Here is a 19075-nt window from a genome sequence, read left to right as displayed (position 1 = left end):
GCTAGACATTTATATTTAATAATAATAAAAGCACTGTAGAAAACCTCTCAGTTTGAACAATCATAGAATCTCTACATTAATGTGGTGTTATTTTTTTTTTTTCTCAATAATAGTTACGGATTCTTTCTATCTCTCCCTTTCATTCATTCACTCCGTCTGCCATCTCCATTTTTAAGACTTATGTTACTGTCTATTTCTTCAACCATTTGGTCCTGCCTTACGACCTATGGGAAAGAGGCTCACAGCCATCAATGTTGAAAACACTGAGGAGAATCTTAGACATTATCGTGGATTGTTGTTTACAGCCGACTGAGAATGTACCAAATTGATCAGCTGTGTTATTACATTCCATGAGACGTTCTACCTGAAGACCAGTGCTGGTGTTCCTTTTGTAAAAGTGTTCCACGACAAGTGTATCATTTCTGGCATCAAGGTTAACAAAGGTGTTGTTCCTTTAATAGGAACCTTCAATGAATGTACCACCCAAGGTCTTGATGGTCTGGCTGAGTGCTGTGCTGAATACAAGAAGGATGGTGCCCAGTTTGCCAAATGGCACTGTGTATTGAAAATTGGATCTAAAACTCCCTCATACCAAGCCATGATGGAGAATGCCAATGTCTTGGCTTGTTATGCCATGATCAGTCAACAGAATGGTCTGGTGCCAATTGTTGAACCAGAATTCTTGCCTGATGGGAAACATGACTTGGAGACTTCACAGAAAGTCACAGAAGTGGTGCTGGGTTTCACTTACAAAGCCCTTGTGGACCACCACATCTTTCTGGAAGGTAATTTGTTGAAACCCAATATGTGCACAGCTGGACACAGCTGCCTAAAGAAATTCAGAATACTTCGGCTACATCACAGCCCTGAAGAGAACCATCTCCCCTGCTATACCATATGTGACCTTCCTGTCAGTCAGAAGAAGGTGCAACAATCAACCTCAATGCCATTAACATGTGTTCCTTACTCAAGCCATGGGCCCTAGCCTTTTCATATGACCATGCCCTCCAAGCCAGTGTATTGAAGGCTTGGCAAGGAAAGGATGAGAACACTGAAGCCATCCAGAAGGAGCTGCTCATAAGAGCCAAGGCCAATAGTGAAGCAGCCGTCAGTGAAAATGTAGAAAGCAATGTTGGTGCTGCTGGCCAGGAGTCTCTCTACGTCAAAGATCATGCTTATTAGAAACCTACACACACTCAAACAGTACTAACAGCTTGTCTAACTATTATTATTAATTATTATTATTACAATCCTATATTTAATCATCATTTGTGGGAGGGTCTCTACGACCTATGCAATTATAATCGTTAGTGGTGGGGAGGGTGTTTTCTTGTAAGGGCTCTTCCAATTTAATTTAATAATCATAATAATAGTACAGTTCTATATTTAAGAGATGAGGAACTATGTACATTATTTACAATTGACGGATATTTGTCCTCATCTTGTTTGTTGTTAACACAACGTTTTGGCTGATATACCCACCAGCCTTCATCAGGTGTCTTGGGGAAATTTCGAACCTGGGTTCTCATTCCTTAGTTATTTTTCAATGTTGTTGTTGTTATTATTATTATTATTATTAGTCAGGTCACTGCCTGGAATCGAACTCGGAATCTTGGGGTTAAGAGCATTTGGGGGTTCATTAAGTCTATGGTGTACACTAATAGAAGTATTTGAAGTTGAATAGCAAAATTGCTTGACTATCGTGCTTTAACAGTTCCATTTCAGATGATTGTAACAACGGTGAAAAAATATCAATGTTAATTTATTGATGCATTTGGGAAAGTCTTATGTCTGTATTATGAGACAATTGCAAAAAAAAATGTTTTAAAAAAAATCCATAACTCTGCAAAAACCTGGTACATATTCTTTGTGCTTCAAAAACGTCGCTTACTTTTTACTCAACCTGATATTTACATTCCTTGTTGACATTACATTCTGTATATCTGCTCTTTCCAAGACCAATAAAGCAACAACAACAAAAAAATCCCTTGCTTGAAAAACAGGTGTGGTTTGGCTACAGGAAGGTTTCCTCAAATAAGCGTCCCTCTAACCCATGTTTGCATGGAAAAACAGATGTTAAACAAAAGAATGATAAGACTGATACTATAGAGATTACTTCAGTTATTTAGATAATGTCCATTACAACCCTATATTTTTGCGATCATAAATCCTAAACTGCCATTGATTTATAACCAGTTGTGAAATCTCAAGCAATTGATTTTATTTGATGTTATTCTGTGATAATTAAAATATTGGCCTATAATTGATATGTAATGTAAATCAATTTTGTTTCCATTATAGCAAAGTTTAACTAGAGATAATTGGGTCTACCCATTTGAGATGCAGCCACACCCTCCAATGCGCATACTCAATGTTGTAGATCCAGAAAAAGTCTTTTATAATCTTCTTTACCAATTGTTGTAGATTAAAAAATGTAAATTCAAGACAATTTTCCTAACCAAGACAAAGCAGAATGTTGGTCTATTACAAATAATATTGGTTTCAAATTTTAGTACAAGGCCAGCACTGCTTGAGTCTACTTAGCCTGCCTCTGCCGCAATAACACTGTGTATCTGTGGATATATATTTCTTTTATTTTTTACCTGTTTTTAGTCATTGGACTAGAACCATATACTGGGGCACTTCTTTGAAGAGTTTTGAAGTTGAATGAATTCACTCCCAAGACTTACTTTTTAAATGGTTACTTATTCTATTGGTCCCTTTTGCTGAACCACTAAGTTATGGGAGACGTAAACAAATCAACACCAGTTGTTTGATGGTGATGGTGGGAAACAAATGCATACACACACACTCACAGTTTCACACACACACACGCATGCACACACTCATGAGTTTCTTTCAGTTCCTGTCTACCTTATTATTGGGATGCAAGATTCTTACTACATAGCCACACCTGCACTTGTAAAAATAATTATTACTGAAATGTTTTCATATCACTCCTTGAGTAGCCTCCAATTTCGTCTGAATTTAGAACACTATAGCTGAGAATGGACTATGGTCAGTAAACACAAATTCAATAACCATGTAGCTGCTTTTCATGTATTTTGTTCTACATCATTCATTCCCACCCCATACACACACACAAGAAACTAGCCAGCTATTCCATTCTCTGACAATCATTTTGCCAGTGAAGGTCATCATGACCTCAGCTCGTGTGACATTTAACTTTGAAAGCAAAACCAATCATAATTTAATTTAATTTGGATGATTGACCTCGCTTACTAAATACAATTTAGATAATGTAAAAGTTGTGTCCTTCATTTAACCTTTTACCATCATTAAGACCACCAAGAGACTAATAATGATTTCTGAAGAAGAACCAATCAACCACATCAAATGTTTCTCTTGTTACAGTGAATTGTCAACTGAAGAGATACTTATTGGCTGATCATTCATTCACTCGAAAACTAAGTTGGTTTTAATTTTGAGGTCTATTTCCTCTGAATTTTCACTGTGCTACATGACACTATACAGAGTTTATTAAAACAAACCGAACATGTATTATTCTATATAATCTATCACACACTATATATATATATATATTTTTTTTTTTTATGTATGTATAGTGTGTGTTTGTGTGAGATAAGTAGTGTTGGTGTATTTATGTCCCCATAACTTAGCAGTTTGGCAAAAAAGACCTATAGAACTTCTCATAGAAAATTATATTGTTTTATTATTAATTATGGACAGCACCCTCTTTAGGATGAAGATTTTAAAAATCAGATTCATTTTTCTTGAGGATGCATGCATGGTTTCAGAGCTTTACAAGGCTAAATTAATATACAAAATCACATACATTCACATTTATATAGTAGATGTGTGTGTATATATGTATATAGTAGACTTCTGTTGGTCTCGAGAGACCATGGATCTGCACTTAAAGAAATTGTATCAGCTGCTGATGGTGGTGCAGCATCTGCTGTGGCTGAAGAGGCCTACACTAGAGTGGCAGTCACACATTTGAAGGAGTTCTCTACCAGCACTACTGGTTTTCCCTTTAGTTGAGTGTGCTTTTCTTTGGTGGCAAGTTCCTGTTTCTCTCCCCCTCACTTCATCCCCTATATCTTGCATTATACTATTTAATGTATTGTGCTATATATTGTAATATGCTATGTATCTTGCTATATGTTTTATACTATATGTCATGCTATATATTTTATTGAGGAAGCACATGGCTTAGTGGTTAGGGTGTTGCACCTATGGTCATAACATTCCTCGACCAGGCAATGCGTTGTGTTCTTGAGCAAAACACTTAATTTCATATGGCAAGAATAAGTAAGTTTATGACAGACTGACATCCCATCCATCATCATCATCATTTAATGTCCATTCTGGCATAGGTTAGATGGTTTAACCAGGGCTGGCAAGCTGAGAAGCTGCACCAGACTCCAGTCTGATTTGGCATGGTTTCTACAGTTTGATGCCCTTCCTAACACCAACCACTTGACAGAGTGTGCCAGGTGCCTTTATGTGGCACTGCATGGGCATTTTTATATGGCACTGCACAGGCACTTTTATGTGACACTACACAGGTACTTTTACTTGGAACTGCACAGGTGCTTTTATGTGCTGCCGCACAGCATATTCCAGTGAGGGAATATATACGTCACAGAATCTGGCAAACTAGCCTCATGAGCCCATGGCTTGGAAGAACCTTTGACCCATTTTTTTTTTCAGATATATTTTATTAGCCTATGTAATATATTGTACTGTGCAGGGTGTTTGGGCTAAATTCAACAATTTGCATAAAAGGAAATGAAAACAGTATTCAATCCAAAAATAAAAGTATTTGAAAAATAAAAAAATATCAATTATGGCTGGAAGGTAACAGTTTACCCAAAGTAACTACCCTCAGCTTCCACTACAGCCTCAAGACAGCTCTGGAACCTGGTGTATGCATTCCTGAGAAGATCTTTCAATGCCTCCCTGATCCTTGGTAACCAGCTCAGTCTTGGTGTTGCAGGCAAAGTGGTTGATGGCTTTCTCAACTGTGGCCCACACATAGTAATCCATGGGATTATAACTGAGGAAATTAGGAGATCAGAAATTGGGGCTGGTGAAGTTATAGAAATTCTCCAACAACCACTTCTGACTCTTTCTGGAGGTACGGCAAGGAGCTGAATTCTGCTGCCACAAATATGGCCTTCCAACAGCAACTGTTTCTAACCAGGGGTTGACCACAGTCAAATAGCCATCTGAATTGAACATAAAGCTCTGTTCAAAGATGTGGGGATGAATTCAGGCATGTGAACACACTCAGAATGCTTACAGTTTCCCTTCCTGCTGCCCATAGCTTTCTGTTGGCCACAACTATAAGACATGACATGGAAGCCATGCAGCTATCAGTGCCACATTTTACAGCCTTTACAGTATTCACAGAGCATTGGACAACAGTTATAATGTTGGCATTTTGATATCCAGCATGAACCATGATACTGGTAATGTTTTTCCAATATTCAGATAGCTTCCAGTCCTCTACGTCAACTAACATTTTCTCAACTACAATTTTAATCTTTATGCTCTCAAATGCCATCCTTTCTCTGTTAAATAGCTTCTCTTAATCTTTTTTGTTCTGTGGAATTTCCATGGGTCCTGCTAGTAGCAATAAATATAGCTACCATACAATCAACAAACATTTATTGTTTTATGCACTTAAGAGCCTCAAAGATCATAGTTTTTCTACACCTGGTATAATAAATAGATTGTCAGAATGGTGGGGTTAATGTTCACAAAACTGGCTCTTTTAAACAGAAGCAGTTGTAAGATGCTGGACATTGAATATTTGAGACTAGTGGGACCTGAAGTATACTTTGGTGAAGTATGTTATAATGATGTTGTAGTTGATGATGCTTATGTTGTTCAGTTAGTGACCACTACAAAACCAATAATTTTTGCCTTCATCATTGTAATATACCAGTAATTGCATTTGTTTGTCTTCTATATTTTCATAATAGGATCCGACAAGACGAAAGAGGATTCCTTGTCCTTTGGACTCCAAGCAGTAAGTAGCCAATATAACATTGTATACATTCAGAGCTTTATATACCATTGTGCCAATCTGTTTGTCTGTCTGTCTGTCCATCCATCCATCTGTTTGTCCTTCCTTCCTTCCTCCTGCCCTCTTTCATTTAACATCCACTTTTCCATGCTTGCATGGATTAGATGGAGTTTATTTGGTGCAGATTTTCCACAACCAGACGCATTTTCTGTCACTGACCCTCACCTGTTTCCAACTAAGGTAATATTTCCCCCATGGCTAGACATGTTCACACAGAATATTGGAAATGAATGACACTGCTTCTCTGACAGTGAGACTTGTTTACAACTATCACATGATGTCAAGGCAAGGTAACACACACACACACGCACACTCATACACACATACACTCATGCACACAGACACAGACACACACATCTATGTATATATATGTGTATATATATATATATGTGTGTGTGTGTGTGTTTATGTATATATATATATATATATATATATATATATATATATACATATATTTAAAGGAATACCAAAAGTGGGACAAGAACGCAAAACATCCAGACAGACAATACAAAAAAACAGGGACAGGTCATTCAGAGTTTTCTTTCTTCAGTCAAGTTCCAGATTATCTTTGCAATCTCGAGTATAACCAGCCAAAATTGCAAAGATAATCTGGAACTTGACTGAAGAAAGAAAACTCCAAATGATCCATCCTTGTTTTTTTGTATCGTCTGTCTGGATGTTTTGCGTTCTTGTCCCATTTTTGGTATTCTTTTTATATAAATATAGCGGCATACATACACTTTGATCTCTTCTATGTAAGTACACACACACACACACACACACACACACACACACACACACACACACACACACACATATATATATATATATATAAATTTTGTACGACTCTATTATTCTTTCATTCAGCCCCTTCACACTTACTTTGTTCTTTCCACTCTTCTTTCTTTCGTTCCCCCTCTCTCACATTTCCTGGCTTTCTTGTCATTCTCACCTTCCCTCCTCTTTCACTTCACTATGTCTCTTTTCTTTTTTTCTCGTCCCTCCCTAATTCTTCTATCCCTCTGCCTCTATCTCTCACTCTTCTCTCTCCCCGTGACTGGTGTTCGGCCAAGCCCGACCTTTCTTTCTTGGTTCGACTACCATCCATGCAACATCTATATTCCTCCCTATGCCTGTCATTTCTTATGTCCCTGCTGTAAGGCTTCACCTCCACAGACGCCAGCTTAATTTAATTCATCCTTAGTCGAAAGACACCTTTTGTTATGTCCTGTTATTTGCATTTGTATTTGTGTACCATTTCTCCGTTTTTTTCCGTCCTTGTTTTCGTATACATTTGCTGCTTGAATCTAGTGCTCTTAGCTTAGGTTTTCCTTGGGGCTGGCCAGATTGGAGCAATCTCAAGTATAACCAGGCGAAATTGCAAAGATAATCTGGAACTCGACTGAAGAAAGAAAACTCCAAATGACCCGTCCTTGTTTTTTTGTATTGTCTGTCTGGATGTTTTGTTGTCCCTTTTTTGTATCCTCTAACTGTCTGGATGTTTTGCGTTCTTGTCCCATTTTTGGTATTCCTTTTTATATAAATACTAGCAGAGATACCCGGCATTGCCCGTGTTACATGCAATTGAAGAATTAGACTTTTCTGTTATATTTTCTGTAATGAACTGGAATATCTATGATTCGAATTTCATCAGAATTGCAGATGTGGGTTCTTTCCGTCTTTACACACCCTAAAAAAATTCTAATCATGACATATGCATCCCATACTACTCATCTTTATGCGCAGATTCCAAAATTCCTGTCTTATGGAACCTGTTAAAAGGATTTTGCTCCTGAAAAATGGAGGTCATGGAGCTCTAAAATGTGGGTGTTAAGGCCCCTATTGGGGGTAGGTGTCTTAATGTCCACCACAGAAGTTGAATTGTTGAGAATCTTTTTAACTTGGGTCTTATATGTATTGTTCGAATTTCTTTGAAATAGGAAATATATGTGTGTTCACTGGATTTGTAAAAGAGAACAAAGCTACAAGAAACCAAAAGAGAAATGATCACAATAAGCAGTCAGCTACCCTACCGTAGTCGTTACTATTCCCCAATGTAGGATTTCTCACCATACAGGTGACAGGCACAGCCGTAAGATGCATTACGGATCTATAGCAATTGGAAGGGCGTGACCCAACTGAAACATTAACAACTGTGTGACGTGAAGGCTAAGGGGAAATGAAAGTGTCACCTCTGGAGTTTGCAAATGACCACTATACTGATAGGTAACTGGACAGAATAGATTTACAATCTATAAATGTCTTTCAATAACCAGTCACTCATCTGGGAAGGCCTTGAAATCAATGTTACCATTGGGGGTCTATGTGTGACCCAGTAATGCATCTTACGGCTGTGCTTGTCACCTGTATGGTGAGGAATCCTACATTGGGGAGTAGTAACGACTACAGTAGGGTAGCTGACTGCTTATTGTGATCATTGCCTCTAACGCTTGAAGGTCGTGCTCCACCACCTCATCCCATGTCTTTCTGGGTCTCTCTCTTCCACGGGTTCTTTCCACTGTTAGGTTGTGACACTTTTTCACACAGCTCTCCTCATCCATACACAGCACATACCAGCGCAGTCGTCTCTCTTGTACACCACATCTGATGCTTTTTACGTCCAACATTTCTCTCAGGGTGCTTACACTCTGTTGTGTGTGCACACTGACATTACACATCCAGTTGATCATACTAGATTCATTTCTTTCAAGCCTATGTATGTCCTCAACAGTCATGGCCCATGTTTCACTGCTGTGTAACATGGCTGATCACACACATGCATCATACAGTCTACCTTTTACTCTGAGCGAGAGGCCCTTTGTTACCAGCAAGAGGTAGGAGCTTTCTGAACTTTTTCCAGGCTATTCTTATTCTAGTGGCAACACTCTCAGAGTATTCACCCCTATTACAAACTTGGTCACCTAGGCAGCAGAAGCTATCAACTACTTCTAGTTTCTCACCCTGGCATGTGATAGAATCTGTTTTCTGAACATCTTTGGTGTTTATTGCCCCTGTGCATCTGCCGCACACAAAAACTATCATCACAGTTAACCTTCCTTTGATATTGCTGCACCTCTTATTTGTCCATAGCTTACATTGGGTACATCTTATGGAGTTTCTACCTACACCTTTTCTACAGATCAAGCAGGGCCATGTATCTGAAGGGCTTTTGTGACTTATCCGCCTTCCTACTTATTAGGACTTTGGTTTTTGATATGTTGACTCTAAGGCCCTTTGATTCTAGACCTTGCTTCCACACCTGAAATATTATCTCTAGTTCTGATAGTGATTCAGCTATGAGAGCAAGGTCATCAGCATAAAAGAGCTCCCAGTGACATCCTGTCTTGAATTCCTCCGTTATTGCCTGGAGGACTATGATAAATAGGAGGGGCTGAGGACTGATCCTTGGCGAACCCCTACTTCTACCCAGAATTCTTCACTATACTCGTTGCTGACCCTCACCTTACTAACTGCATCCCTGTACAGCTCTTACTAACCACTCATCTATCCCTAGTTTCCTCATTGCCCACCAGATAAGAGATCGGGGGTCTCTGCCAAAGGCTTTCTCCAAGTCAAAAGCCAAGTATAGAGGTTTATCTTTGGCTAGGTATTTCTCCTACAGTTGGCTTACCAGAAATATAGCATTAGTGGTGCTTCTACCTGGCACAAAACCAAACTAGGCTAACTCTCTCCCTAATTAGTAGGTCTATGACCCTCTCCGTGACCTTCATCACCTGATCCAGCAATTTGATACTCCTGTAGTTGTTTCCATCTAAAGCATCACCTTTACCTTTGTAGTAGTTGACTATGGTGCTGCTACACCAGTCATATATGTATATTTATGGACTTCTTTATATGCACATATATGGGCTTCTTTCAGGGGATTACTTGGCTTGCTAGAAAAAGCAGTCAGATATCCCTCAAATCTCACTCTGCTGTCTTAAAACAGAACATAATTAGATAATACAGCCTCAGGTACAATATACCTGAAATAAAAGATAGTACGATTGCAGCTGGAATACTTTGATCATAGACCTGCTTAGACATGGTTGACTTGAACCTAAACAACAATAACAACAACTAAAGAGGTGATGCAGTGATGCTATTATGTTAGACATGGTTCGCTTCCACTATAGATTGAAATTCATGTTGGGTGTCTAAAGTGTACATGTAGGTATAATTTTCTTTTCTCTCTGATTTGCAGTACAGTGTATGAAGATAACTTGGACAGTCACTTGAAGAAATGTAACAGACGACAAAGGGCACCACCTGTGAGTTTGAATTTCCTCTCTTATAAATCATAGTCCAGTCACAATGTGTTTAGTGTGTGTGTGTGTGTGTGTGTGTGTTTGTATACTAGCCTTGTGAATAGATTTGGTAGATGGAAAATGATATATATATAGTGTAGTATATTGCCACTTAAGTGTGGCTGACCCCTAGGGGTGGATGTTACTGTTGCTTTTAGCCCCAGGAGGACATCTCCTCCAGCTGGCTTATCGACACACGACTGTATCCTGTTTGCCAAGGGTAGTTATCCCTCTCACCAACATCTGCAGCACATTGGCAAACAGCACACAGTCGTGTGTCGATAAGCCAGCTGGAGGAGATGTCCTCCTGGGGCTAAAAGCAACAGTAACATCCACCACTAGGGGTCAGCCACACTTAAGTGGCAATATACTACACTTTATCGTGCAGTTACTGTTAATACTTCATTTAGAGAATTAACATTGCTTGTTTTCACCTTTTCGATATCAGTGAAGAATTTCACTTGAAAAGAAGATATAAGATTGCCAGGTTTTTGTCTCTCTCACCAAGGTCAGCCGCTATCGGACGCCGACGAAGGGAAATAACCCTGAAATCCGGATCCGTTCGTGCTGCAGATGTTGGTGAGAGGGATAACTACCCTTGGCAAACAGGACACAGTCGTGTGTCGATAAGCCAGCTGGAGGAGATGTCCTCCTGGGGCTAAAAGCAACAGTAACATCCACCCCTAGGGGTCAGCCACACTTAAGTGGCAATATACTACACTTTATCGTGCAGTTACTGTTAATACTTCATTTAGAGAATTAACATTGCTTGTTTTCACCTTTTCGATATCAGTGAAGAATTTCACTTGAAAAGAAGATATAAGATTGCCAGGTTTTTGTCTCTCTCACCAAGGTCAGCCGCTATCGGACGCCGACGAAGGGAAATAACCCTGAAATCCGGATCCGTTCGTGCTGCAGATGTTGGTGAGAGGGATAACTACCCTTGGCAAACAGGACACAGTCGTGTGTCGATAAGCCAGCTGGAGGAGATGTCCTCCTGGGGCTAAAAGCAACAGTAACATCCACCCCTAGGGGTCAGCCACACTTAAGTGGCAATATACTACACTTTATCGTGCAGTTACTGTTAATACTTCATTTAGAGAATTAACATTGATATATATATATATATATATATATATATATATATATATATATACATAGTAGAATGAGAAATAGAAAGTCCTTGGTACAGTATTATATATTTTAATGAATAGAAATGATTTTTCTGATCATTTTTCCATTTTTATAATTAGATATTTTAAAGTTTTATAAGCATCTAATTGTTAAAGCTGGAAAATTATCAGATAAGCCGTTTCTATTCATTTTTTCAAATATATATATATATATATATATATGTTCATATACATTGACTTCATATAGAAGTATGTTGTTGTTGAATGCAATTTGTTGAGAAAATAAAGTGTTAAGTAGGTCGAAAGTAAATGAGATGGTATATTGACCAACTACAGGCAGTAAGTAACAAAATTCTTACATTCTCTCAATTTCCTGTAATTCAGACTGCCTCCTTAGTTCCAGCAGACAAAATGGAAAAGGTGTTACCTTGGAGGATGGTGAGGAAGATGTGTGTGTGTATGTATCTGTCTGTCTGTAAGTACTGACCAAATCGATATAATTTTGTCCAGTCAAGCCTTCCATACATTGATTATATATATATATATAAAGAGTGAATTTTGTCCAGTTCCAACCATCCATACATTGTGTGTATAAAGAGTGAATTTTGTGTGTATATTTAGAGTTGAACTGTTGGTGTAACCATGCTGTCACAATGATCTGATGAGCTAGCTTTTTTTATTTGCATTAATTTGTGAATATACAAATTTAATGAATAATGCTGAGGTTTTCCTTCCCCTCAATGGGTCCCACACCCCAGGCTAACGAGCTCTATCTGCTCAACTGACTTACTAATCAACCCATAGCTGGGACCCTGAAAGGTATTACTCCAGAGCAGATTAGACCTGGGAACAATAGTGGCTGAGACATGGTTCTACACTCCTTGAAATCCTGGAACTCCTGAACCAAGTATGGTTTAAAGTCATACCCAGGACATGGAATATGGGGAGACAATATTAATAATTGGAATATGAAGAGACAATATTAGTGTGTATCTGTCTGTCTATCTGTCTATTTATCTGTCTATCTATCTAGCTACTTATCCATCCATCCATCCATCCATATACATTCATAGAGATATTACAGTACTATCATATATTCTACAATACTCTAATTCATCAATGTTCTTGTATTACAGATATATCACGTTAATGAAATCAACTCCGGATCCTTAGACAAAGGAGAGTTATGTCCAGACAAGGTAAGACTGGATCATATTCCTTAGTATCAGTATGCACACAAGCACACACCACACACACACACACAAATACATACACATACATACATGCACACACACATGCCATCATCATTTTAATTTCTGCTGTCCATGTTGCCATGGGTTAGATTGTTAGTCAGGAGCTAACAGAGTGGTGGACCATGTCTTGCGCATAATATCTCTGCAGGAGCAAAATGTGGTTCTCTGACCCATTGGATCCTGTTTAACCATCCAAGCTATATATGTCAATATATAGCTTGTATGGTTGTGTGTGTGTGTGTATCATCATCATCATCATCATCATCATCATCATCATCATCATCCTTTAATGTCTGTTTTACCATACTGGTTGGTTGGTTTGTCCAGAACTGGCAAACCAGAGATCTGCACCAGGCTCCAGTCTGATCTGGTTTGGCCACTATGGCTGGATGCCCTTCCTAATGTCAACCACTTTACAGTGTGTGCTAGGTGCTTTTAACATGGCACTTGCATATATATTGTACGTGTGTGTGTGGATGTATATATATTATGTATATATATATATGCATGTGTGTGTATGTATGTCATCATATATGCATGTATGTGTCTGTGTCTGTGTGTGTACACACTGACATGCATGGTTGTATAAATAAGAAGTTTACTTTCCACCCACTTTCTTTCTCGGGGTCAGTCTTACTGCGAGGCACATTGGGCAAATGTCTTCTGCTCCATCATAAGTCCACCTAAAGCCTTGAGTGGATTTGGTACATGGAAATTGAAAGGGTCATGTTTTATTTTTGTGTGTGTATACATGCATGCACACATAATCATACATATTATCTCCATAAATATTATATACATACACATTATGTATATATATATATGTATGTGCGTTTGTGGGAATTACTTCATATTTCCTTCATCTGTATGTATGCTCACTGGTTGTAAACGAAGGCTTCACTGATTTTGTCATTTACTTGCAGTTTGCTGCGAAAGCATGTCCAGGCTTCTTGACACATTAAGTGATATTTGTTAACAAAAGGCTCATTCATAAGGTGTCATTTGTTCTCAGTAATCCAAGCAAACATGTCCAGGCTATTGTTGTTCAGTAGATTGAGAGATTATTATCTCATTTGAAAACAGGCAGGGTTTGGTGTCAAGAAAGGACATCTGGCCAGAGAAAACTTTGTCCTAATGAACTCGCACCTGACACATGCAAGTATAGAAAAGCAGATGTTAAAACAATAATCACAATGTATTAAATTTATACTGGTCTGAAATAAGATTGTGGAGTATTTACATCTTTCTTAAAGCCATTTCTAACATAAATGAAGGAATCCAAATAGGAATCCAAATCAGATTATATGCTTGCTTCAACAGGAGCTTACCTCATCATCACACTCACACCACAATCTAAATTATAATTTGATCATATTTTTCTGTATGTTAACGTTGTGAGCTGGCAGAATCATTAGCATGCTAGACAAAATGCTTAGTGGCATTTCATCTGTCTTTATGTTCTAAGTTCAAATGCCACCGAGGTCGGTGTGCAAATGGTGCTTTTCATGTCACCAGCATGGGAGCCAATCCGAGGCCCTGGCAACGCTCATGCTCGGATGTGATTTTAACTTTCCACTGGCGCGAGTGCCAATCAGGCGGTACTGTCATCGGCCAAGTCAGTGATTTTGGTTTGTTTACACTTGCCTCAATAGGTCTTCGAAAGCAAGGTTTATTGTCCAATGAATGAGGGGTATTCATAAAATGCATATACATAAACTAATACATATTGACACATATGAATATTTAAAAAAAATATTCATAAAATATAGATATATATATGAATATACATAAAAATACATGTAAATAAAACCTATGTGGGATATGTATGGAAGGAAGTGCAAGAAAAAGAGGGCTGATAAAAAGTGGAATGAAAGAAATTTTTCTTGTTCTGAGTGGTTAAGCGTTTTGATTAAAAGAGCCATACAGTTTGAAGAGGTTCACTTTCAACGGCCGTTTCTGGAGCTCATGTCCTTGTAGAAAAATTAATAAATCTTACAAACCATGGAAAGATATCGTCATAAAATTACGTTCTTGATACTTTTCGGTTTTAGTTACATATATTTTTATGTATATTTGTATGTATATTTATATTTTATGAATATTTTTTTTAAATATTCATATGTGTCGCTATGTATTAGTATATGTATGAATCATCTGATTAAACAAAAAAATATTGTCAATTTGTTTCAGTGTTGCCATTAAATGTTTGCTAAAAAGCAATTGTTTGAAAACATGTTGATACAGAAATATTTTTCTATTTATAAAACTGGGTTTCTCTTGAAATAATGTCTCATTAAAATTGCTTGTCAGTCCATTGTAGCAAAAATTATACAGCATGTACATAAATTACCTTTATAATTTGAAAAATTGAGGAAAAAAGGGCAAAAAAAAAAAAGGATAACTTAGCAGAGTTTATTGGAAAACATAGGTGCAGGCGTGGCTGTATGGTAAGAAGCTTGCTTTCCAACCACTTGGTTCCATGTTCAGTCCCACTGCAGGGTGCCTTGGGCAAGTGTCTTCTACTATAGACTTGGGCTGATCAAAGCCTTGTCAGTGGATTTGGTAGATGGAAGCCCGTCATATATATGTGTGTGTGTGTGTCTTTTTGTCTGTGTATGTCTCCCACCACCACTGGACAACTGGTGTTGGTGTATTTACTTCCCCATAACTTAGCAGTTCAGCCAAAGAGACCAATAGAATAAGTACTGGGCTTAAAAAAAAAACACTAAGTACTGGAGTCAATAAGTTGGACTAAAAATTCTTCAAGGTGGTGCCCCAGCATGAGGCATATCACAATGTTATAGTGGTCCTTCCAGAACTCTCCATCACTTCAAAGCAGTGGCAGAACAGGTGCTTAGTGAAGAGCTTCTTGAAATTAGAAATTACCTGCTGCAGGATAGGGATGGTGTTGGGTGGAAGGTAGAGAACCTTTATAAACTTGAACTCTTTGAGGATGTCATCTTCAAGGTTAGGTGGGTGAGCAGGTGCATTGTCCAGGACGAGAAAGGCTTGCAGGGATAGGTTATTTTCCTGGAGATATTTCTTAACATCAAGACCAAAGACAAAATTCACCCACTCTACTAAGAACTGCCTGGTGACCCACACTCTTGGGTTTGCCCCCCCCCCCACTTAACCTGCAGTTTTTCTTTCAGAATCTTATGTGACTTAAAGGCTCTGGGGTTTTCCAAATGATAAATGAGCAGTGGCTTAACCTTGTCACTCACATTGGCGCACAGTGCAAGGTTTAGCCTATCCTTCATGGGTTCGTGGCCTGGCATCCTCTTCTCTGCCATTATATAAGTCCCTCTTAGCATCTTCTTCCAAAAAAATTCTGTCTCATCACAGTTGAAGACTTACTGGGGGATGTATCCTTTGGCTGCTATAATCCCGGCAAAAATTTTGAAGTAATCTTCAGCTGCTTTCATATCCATGTTTGCTGCCTCACCATATCTGACAATGAAGTGAATACCGGTTCTCATTTTAAAATTCTCAAACCATCTCCAGCTGGCCTTAAACGGTTCGCCTGTTGCCTCATCCGTGCAACTGCCTGGGGTCTGGTTATGACCAGCATAAATAGCTCGTGCCTTCTCACAGATTATAGCCTCCATCACAGTATCTCCTGCGAACTGCTTCTCAGTCAACCCCACCATCAGCAACTTCTCTATATTTCCATGGATAGATGTCTGCTGTTTGGAAATTATTTTAACGCCCTTGGGTGGCATTGTAGGCTTTATCGACTCATCCTGCTTCAATATGGTGCAGATCGTAGAAGTGCTGTGCTCGTACTGCTTCATCAAGTTGACTACATGCACACTTTGGTCATATTTTACAATAATTTCTTTCTTTAATTCAATGCACATCATCCACTTCTTCTCCTTCTTCTCCTCAGCACTGTCCTTCACACTCACATTCTTCAGACCCATGGTTGGAAAAACGAAGTTTTGAAAAATAACTGCAAGCACAATTGTGAGCACAACACTGATGCTTCTATAGCCTGCAATGACTAAGTAAGCATTTTGCCACCTGTCTAGCTAACAATCCATTAATGATCTTCGCACTTGCTAACGTGCATGTCTATCTAGCTATCGAGTAAGATACGGAATGCTGAGTGGTGTTACAGCATTCAATGTAGCGTTTGCTACACCAAATAGCGGTGAGGTATCTGAAGCTGGCTCATAACCTGAATTTCAGCTTGCAATTCAAAGCAAAAAGTTGGCCGAGAGACAGCTTGTATCTTGAAAAACTCGTTAGTTGGGACAGTCATAAGTCAAGATACCACTATATATATGAACTATTTAAATTGTTTCAGCTTTAAAGCTGCAGTCATGCTAGGACACTACTGTTGATATATAAATATATATATTTATAATTTCTTGCAGGTGTCAGTTTTGACAGCTTCCAGCGACCACCTGACATCACTCATACAACAAATTGATCAGATCTATAAAGGTATTGAAATTATTTGCTTTCTTAATTTCACTGTAGACCCAATTAGCATTGGTGGACCTTTAATATGGTTGGAGATAGTACTTGTATTCATTCCTCTGTCTTTGTCTTAGAAAAGAAATACATATTTCTGTCTATCTATCTGTCTGTCTGTCTGTCTCTCTCTCTCTCTCTCATGCACACACACACACATACACACACATTGTCCTTTAACAAGAATAGTAGTGACAGTGTCTTCAAAGTTTCGGCTATCATTTATATTTTGACTTTATATATAATTTCTGTTAAGTTAAAATTTTCTAATGTAACTTGAGTTTTGTTGAATGATAATTATGTTCTGTGTTAGATTGTGGTGGTAAAATGGTATGGAGAATTTTAGTGACTAAATTTAGGAAGTGCTAAGGAGTATAATTTATTCATGCATGTACATATAGCTATGTAATTTGGTGTGTATCTTTAGGTGTGTCATATATAGGTCAAAGGGTTTCACAAAGGAACATAGAAAGGTGGCTAATCAGCAGATCTGTCACATGGTGTGGTTGCTGTTGGTTTTATTGAGATACCTTTTGTTTTGTGAATGTGAAGATTAAATCCTAGAGTTCAGTCCAGTGTTGTAACCTTAATAGTTACGTGTGTTTTCTTGGTATGTTAGCTTTTAGGGAATTAGTATCTAAGGCTTCCCCCAAAAATGTAGGTGTGTGGTGAGGTTTATTTGGCTGGCACATTGGTATTATTTATGTTTTTTTTCTGTTATATTTAAGTTTGTCATAGTGGTATTAATATGGAGAATTTGTTAAACAAATGTTTTAAGGCTCACAATATTACGTAGGTAGGTTTAAGAACATGTTTCTGAGTTTTTGCTCGTCATCAGCCTGAATGTCCCTGAATGCAGGCTAGGCTGGGTAGAGGTGCTTGTCTCCCTCACGTAAACATAAGGACACAGGAAATGTGTCAAGGCCGACAGGAAGCAGTCCAGTTTCCTAGGGCTAAAATAGCAGTAGTATGATTCCCTTATTGGGACTGTCACGTTAAGTTGACAGTATACAACTACTTTATCGCATCACTACTGCTTAAGTCTCTCTGAGAGATTTAAAAATGTATTATTTCTAATATATATGTACATATATATATTCATATAAATAAGGATAAGATCGTTAAAATACCGATCATATCAGGTGGCTAGCATGGGAATAAAAATGTCATAGGTAATAATTATTATTAAAATTATAATTAAGGGTATCTAAGAGATAGAGATACCACCATGCTAGATATAGCAGCCAAAACTTGACTCTAAAACCACATTAAATGTTCATACAGCACCAGGAGGTGTATATAACAGGCTTCCACACAGTTTCCATCTACGAATTTCACTCATAAGGCTATATTAGGGGCTATATTAGAAGACATTTGCTCAAGGTGCTGCATAGTAGGACTGAACTCAAAACTACATGGTTGCAAAGAGACCGTCTTAACCAGTCTTATGTGTGCCTTATATATATATATATATATATATATATAGGCATTCGTAAGACTGGCTACGTGTGTCTATATATATCTATTTAAAGCAGCAGAAATATAACAAAAGCTGTTACTCAGAGTTTCACGTTCCCGTTCATCGGACAGTTTTGTTAAAATGCTTTTAAATAAAGCATATTATTCTACCTCTGGTATTTGAGTACTCATTTTTCCACCTTGTTTCACATTTACATGCTTACTCAGGTATATATATATATATATAATGTGTGTGTGTGTTTTAAATAAAGTGAGACAGCAAAGTCAAGGCTGTGTGGCATTTTCAGGACATTTATAAAGAGAAGGTGGATCTTTTCCTTTTGGCCGGCACATAGAAAAAATAAT

At 38.1% G+C, this 19075-nt stretch overlaps 1 protein-coding gene and 1 pseudogene across 2 annotated transcripts in view; both read left to right on the top strand.

The window, feature by feature from the left end:
- The window catches only part of LOC106872555 (tRNA:m(4)X modification enzyme TRM13 homolog), a 51081-nt gene that overhangs the window by 13577 nt on the left and 18429 nt on the right, over window positions 1-19075 (top strand). For both annotated transcript variants that reach the window (XR_016243120.1, XM_014919582.3), the window contains exons 2-5: window positions 5976-6022; window positions 10284-10350; window positions 12656-12718; window positions 17152-17221. Coding sequence is in view for 1 of the 2 variants with exons in the window: in XM_014919582.3 (XP_014775068.2) it covers window positions 5976-6022; window positions 10284-10350; window positions 12656-12718; window positions 17152-17221 (247 nt within the window). In the remaining variant the exon portion in view is untranslated. The remainder of the gene's footprint in view (window positions 1-5975; window positions 6023-10283; window positions 10351-12655; window positions 12719-17151; window positions 17222-19075) is intronic.
- On the top strand, window positions 46-2214 carry LOC149134069 (fructose-bisphosphate aldolase, muscle type pseudogene; annotated as a pseudogene).

Source organism: Octopus bimaculoides, chromosome 9 (assembly GCF_046866305.1).
Source record: "Octopus bimaculoides isolate indiv1 chromosome 9, ASM4686630v1, whole genome shotgun sequence".
Lineage (NCBI taxonomy): Eukaryota > Metazoa > Mollusca > Cephalopoda > Octopoda > Octopodidae > Octopus > Octopus bimaculoides.
This window is presented reverse-complemented; position numbering and strand designations above follow the sequence as displayed.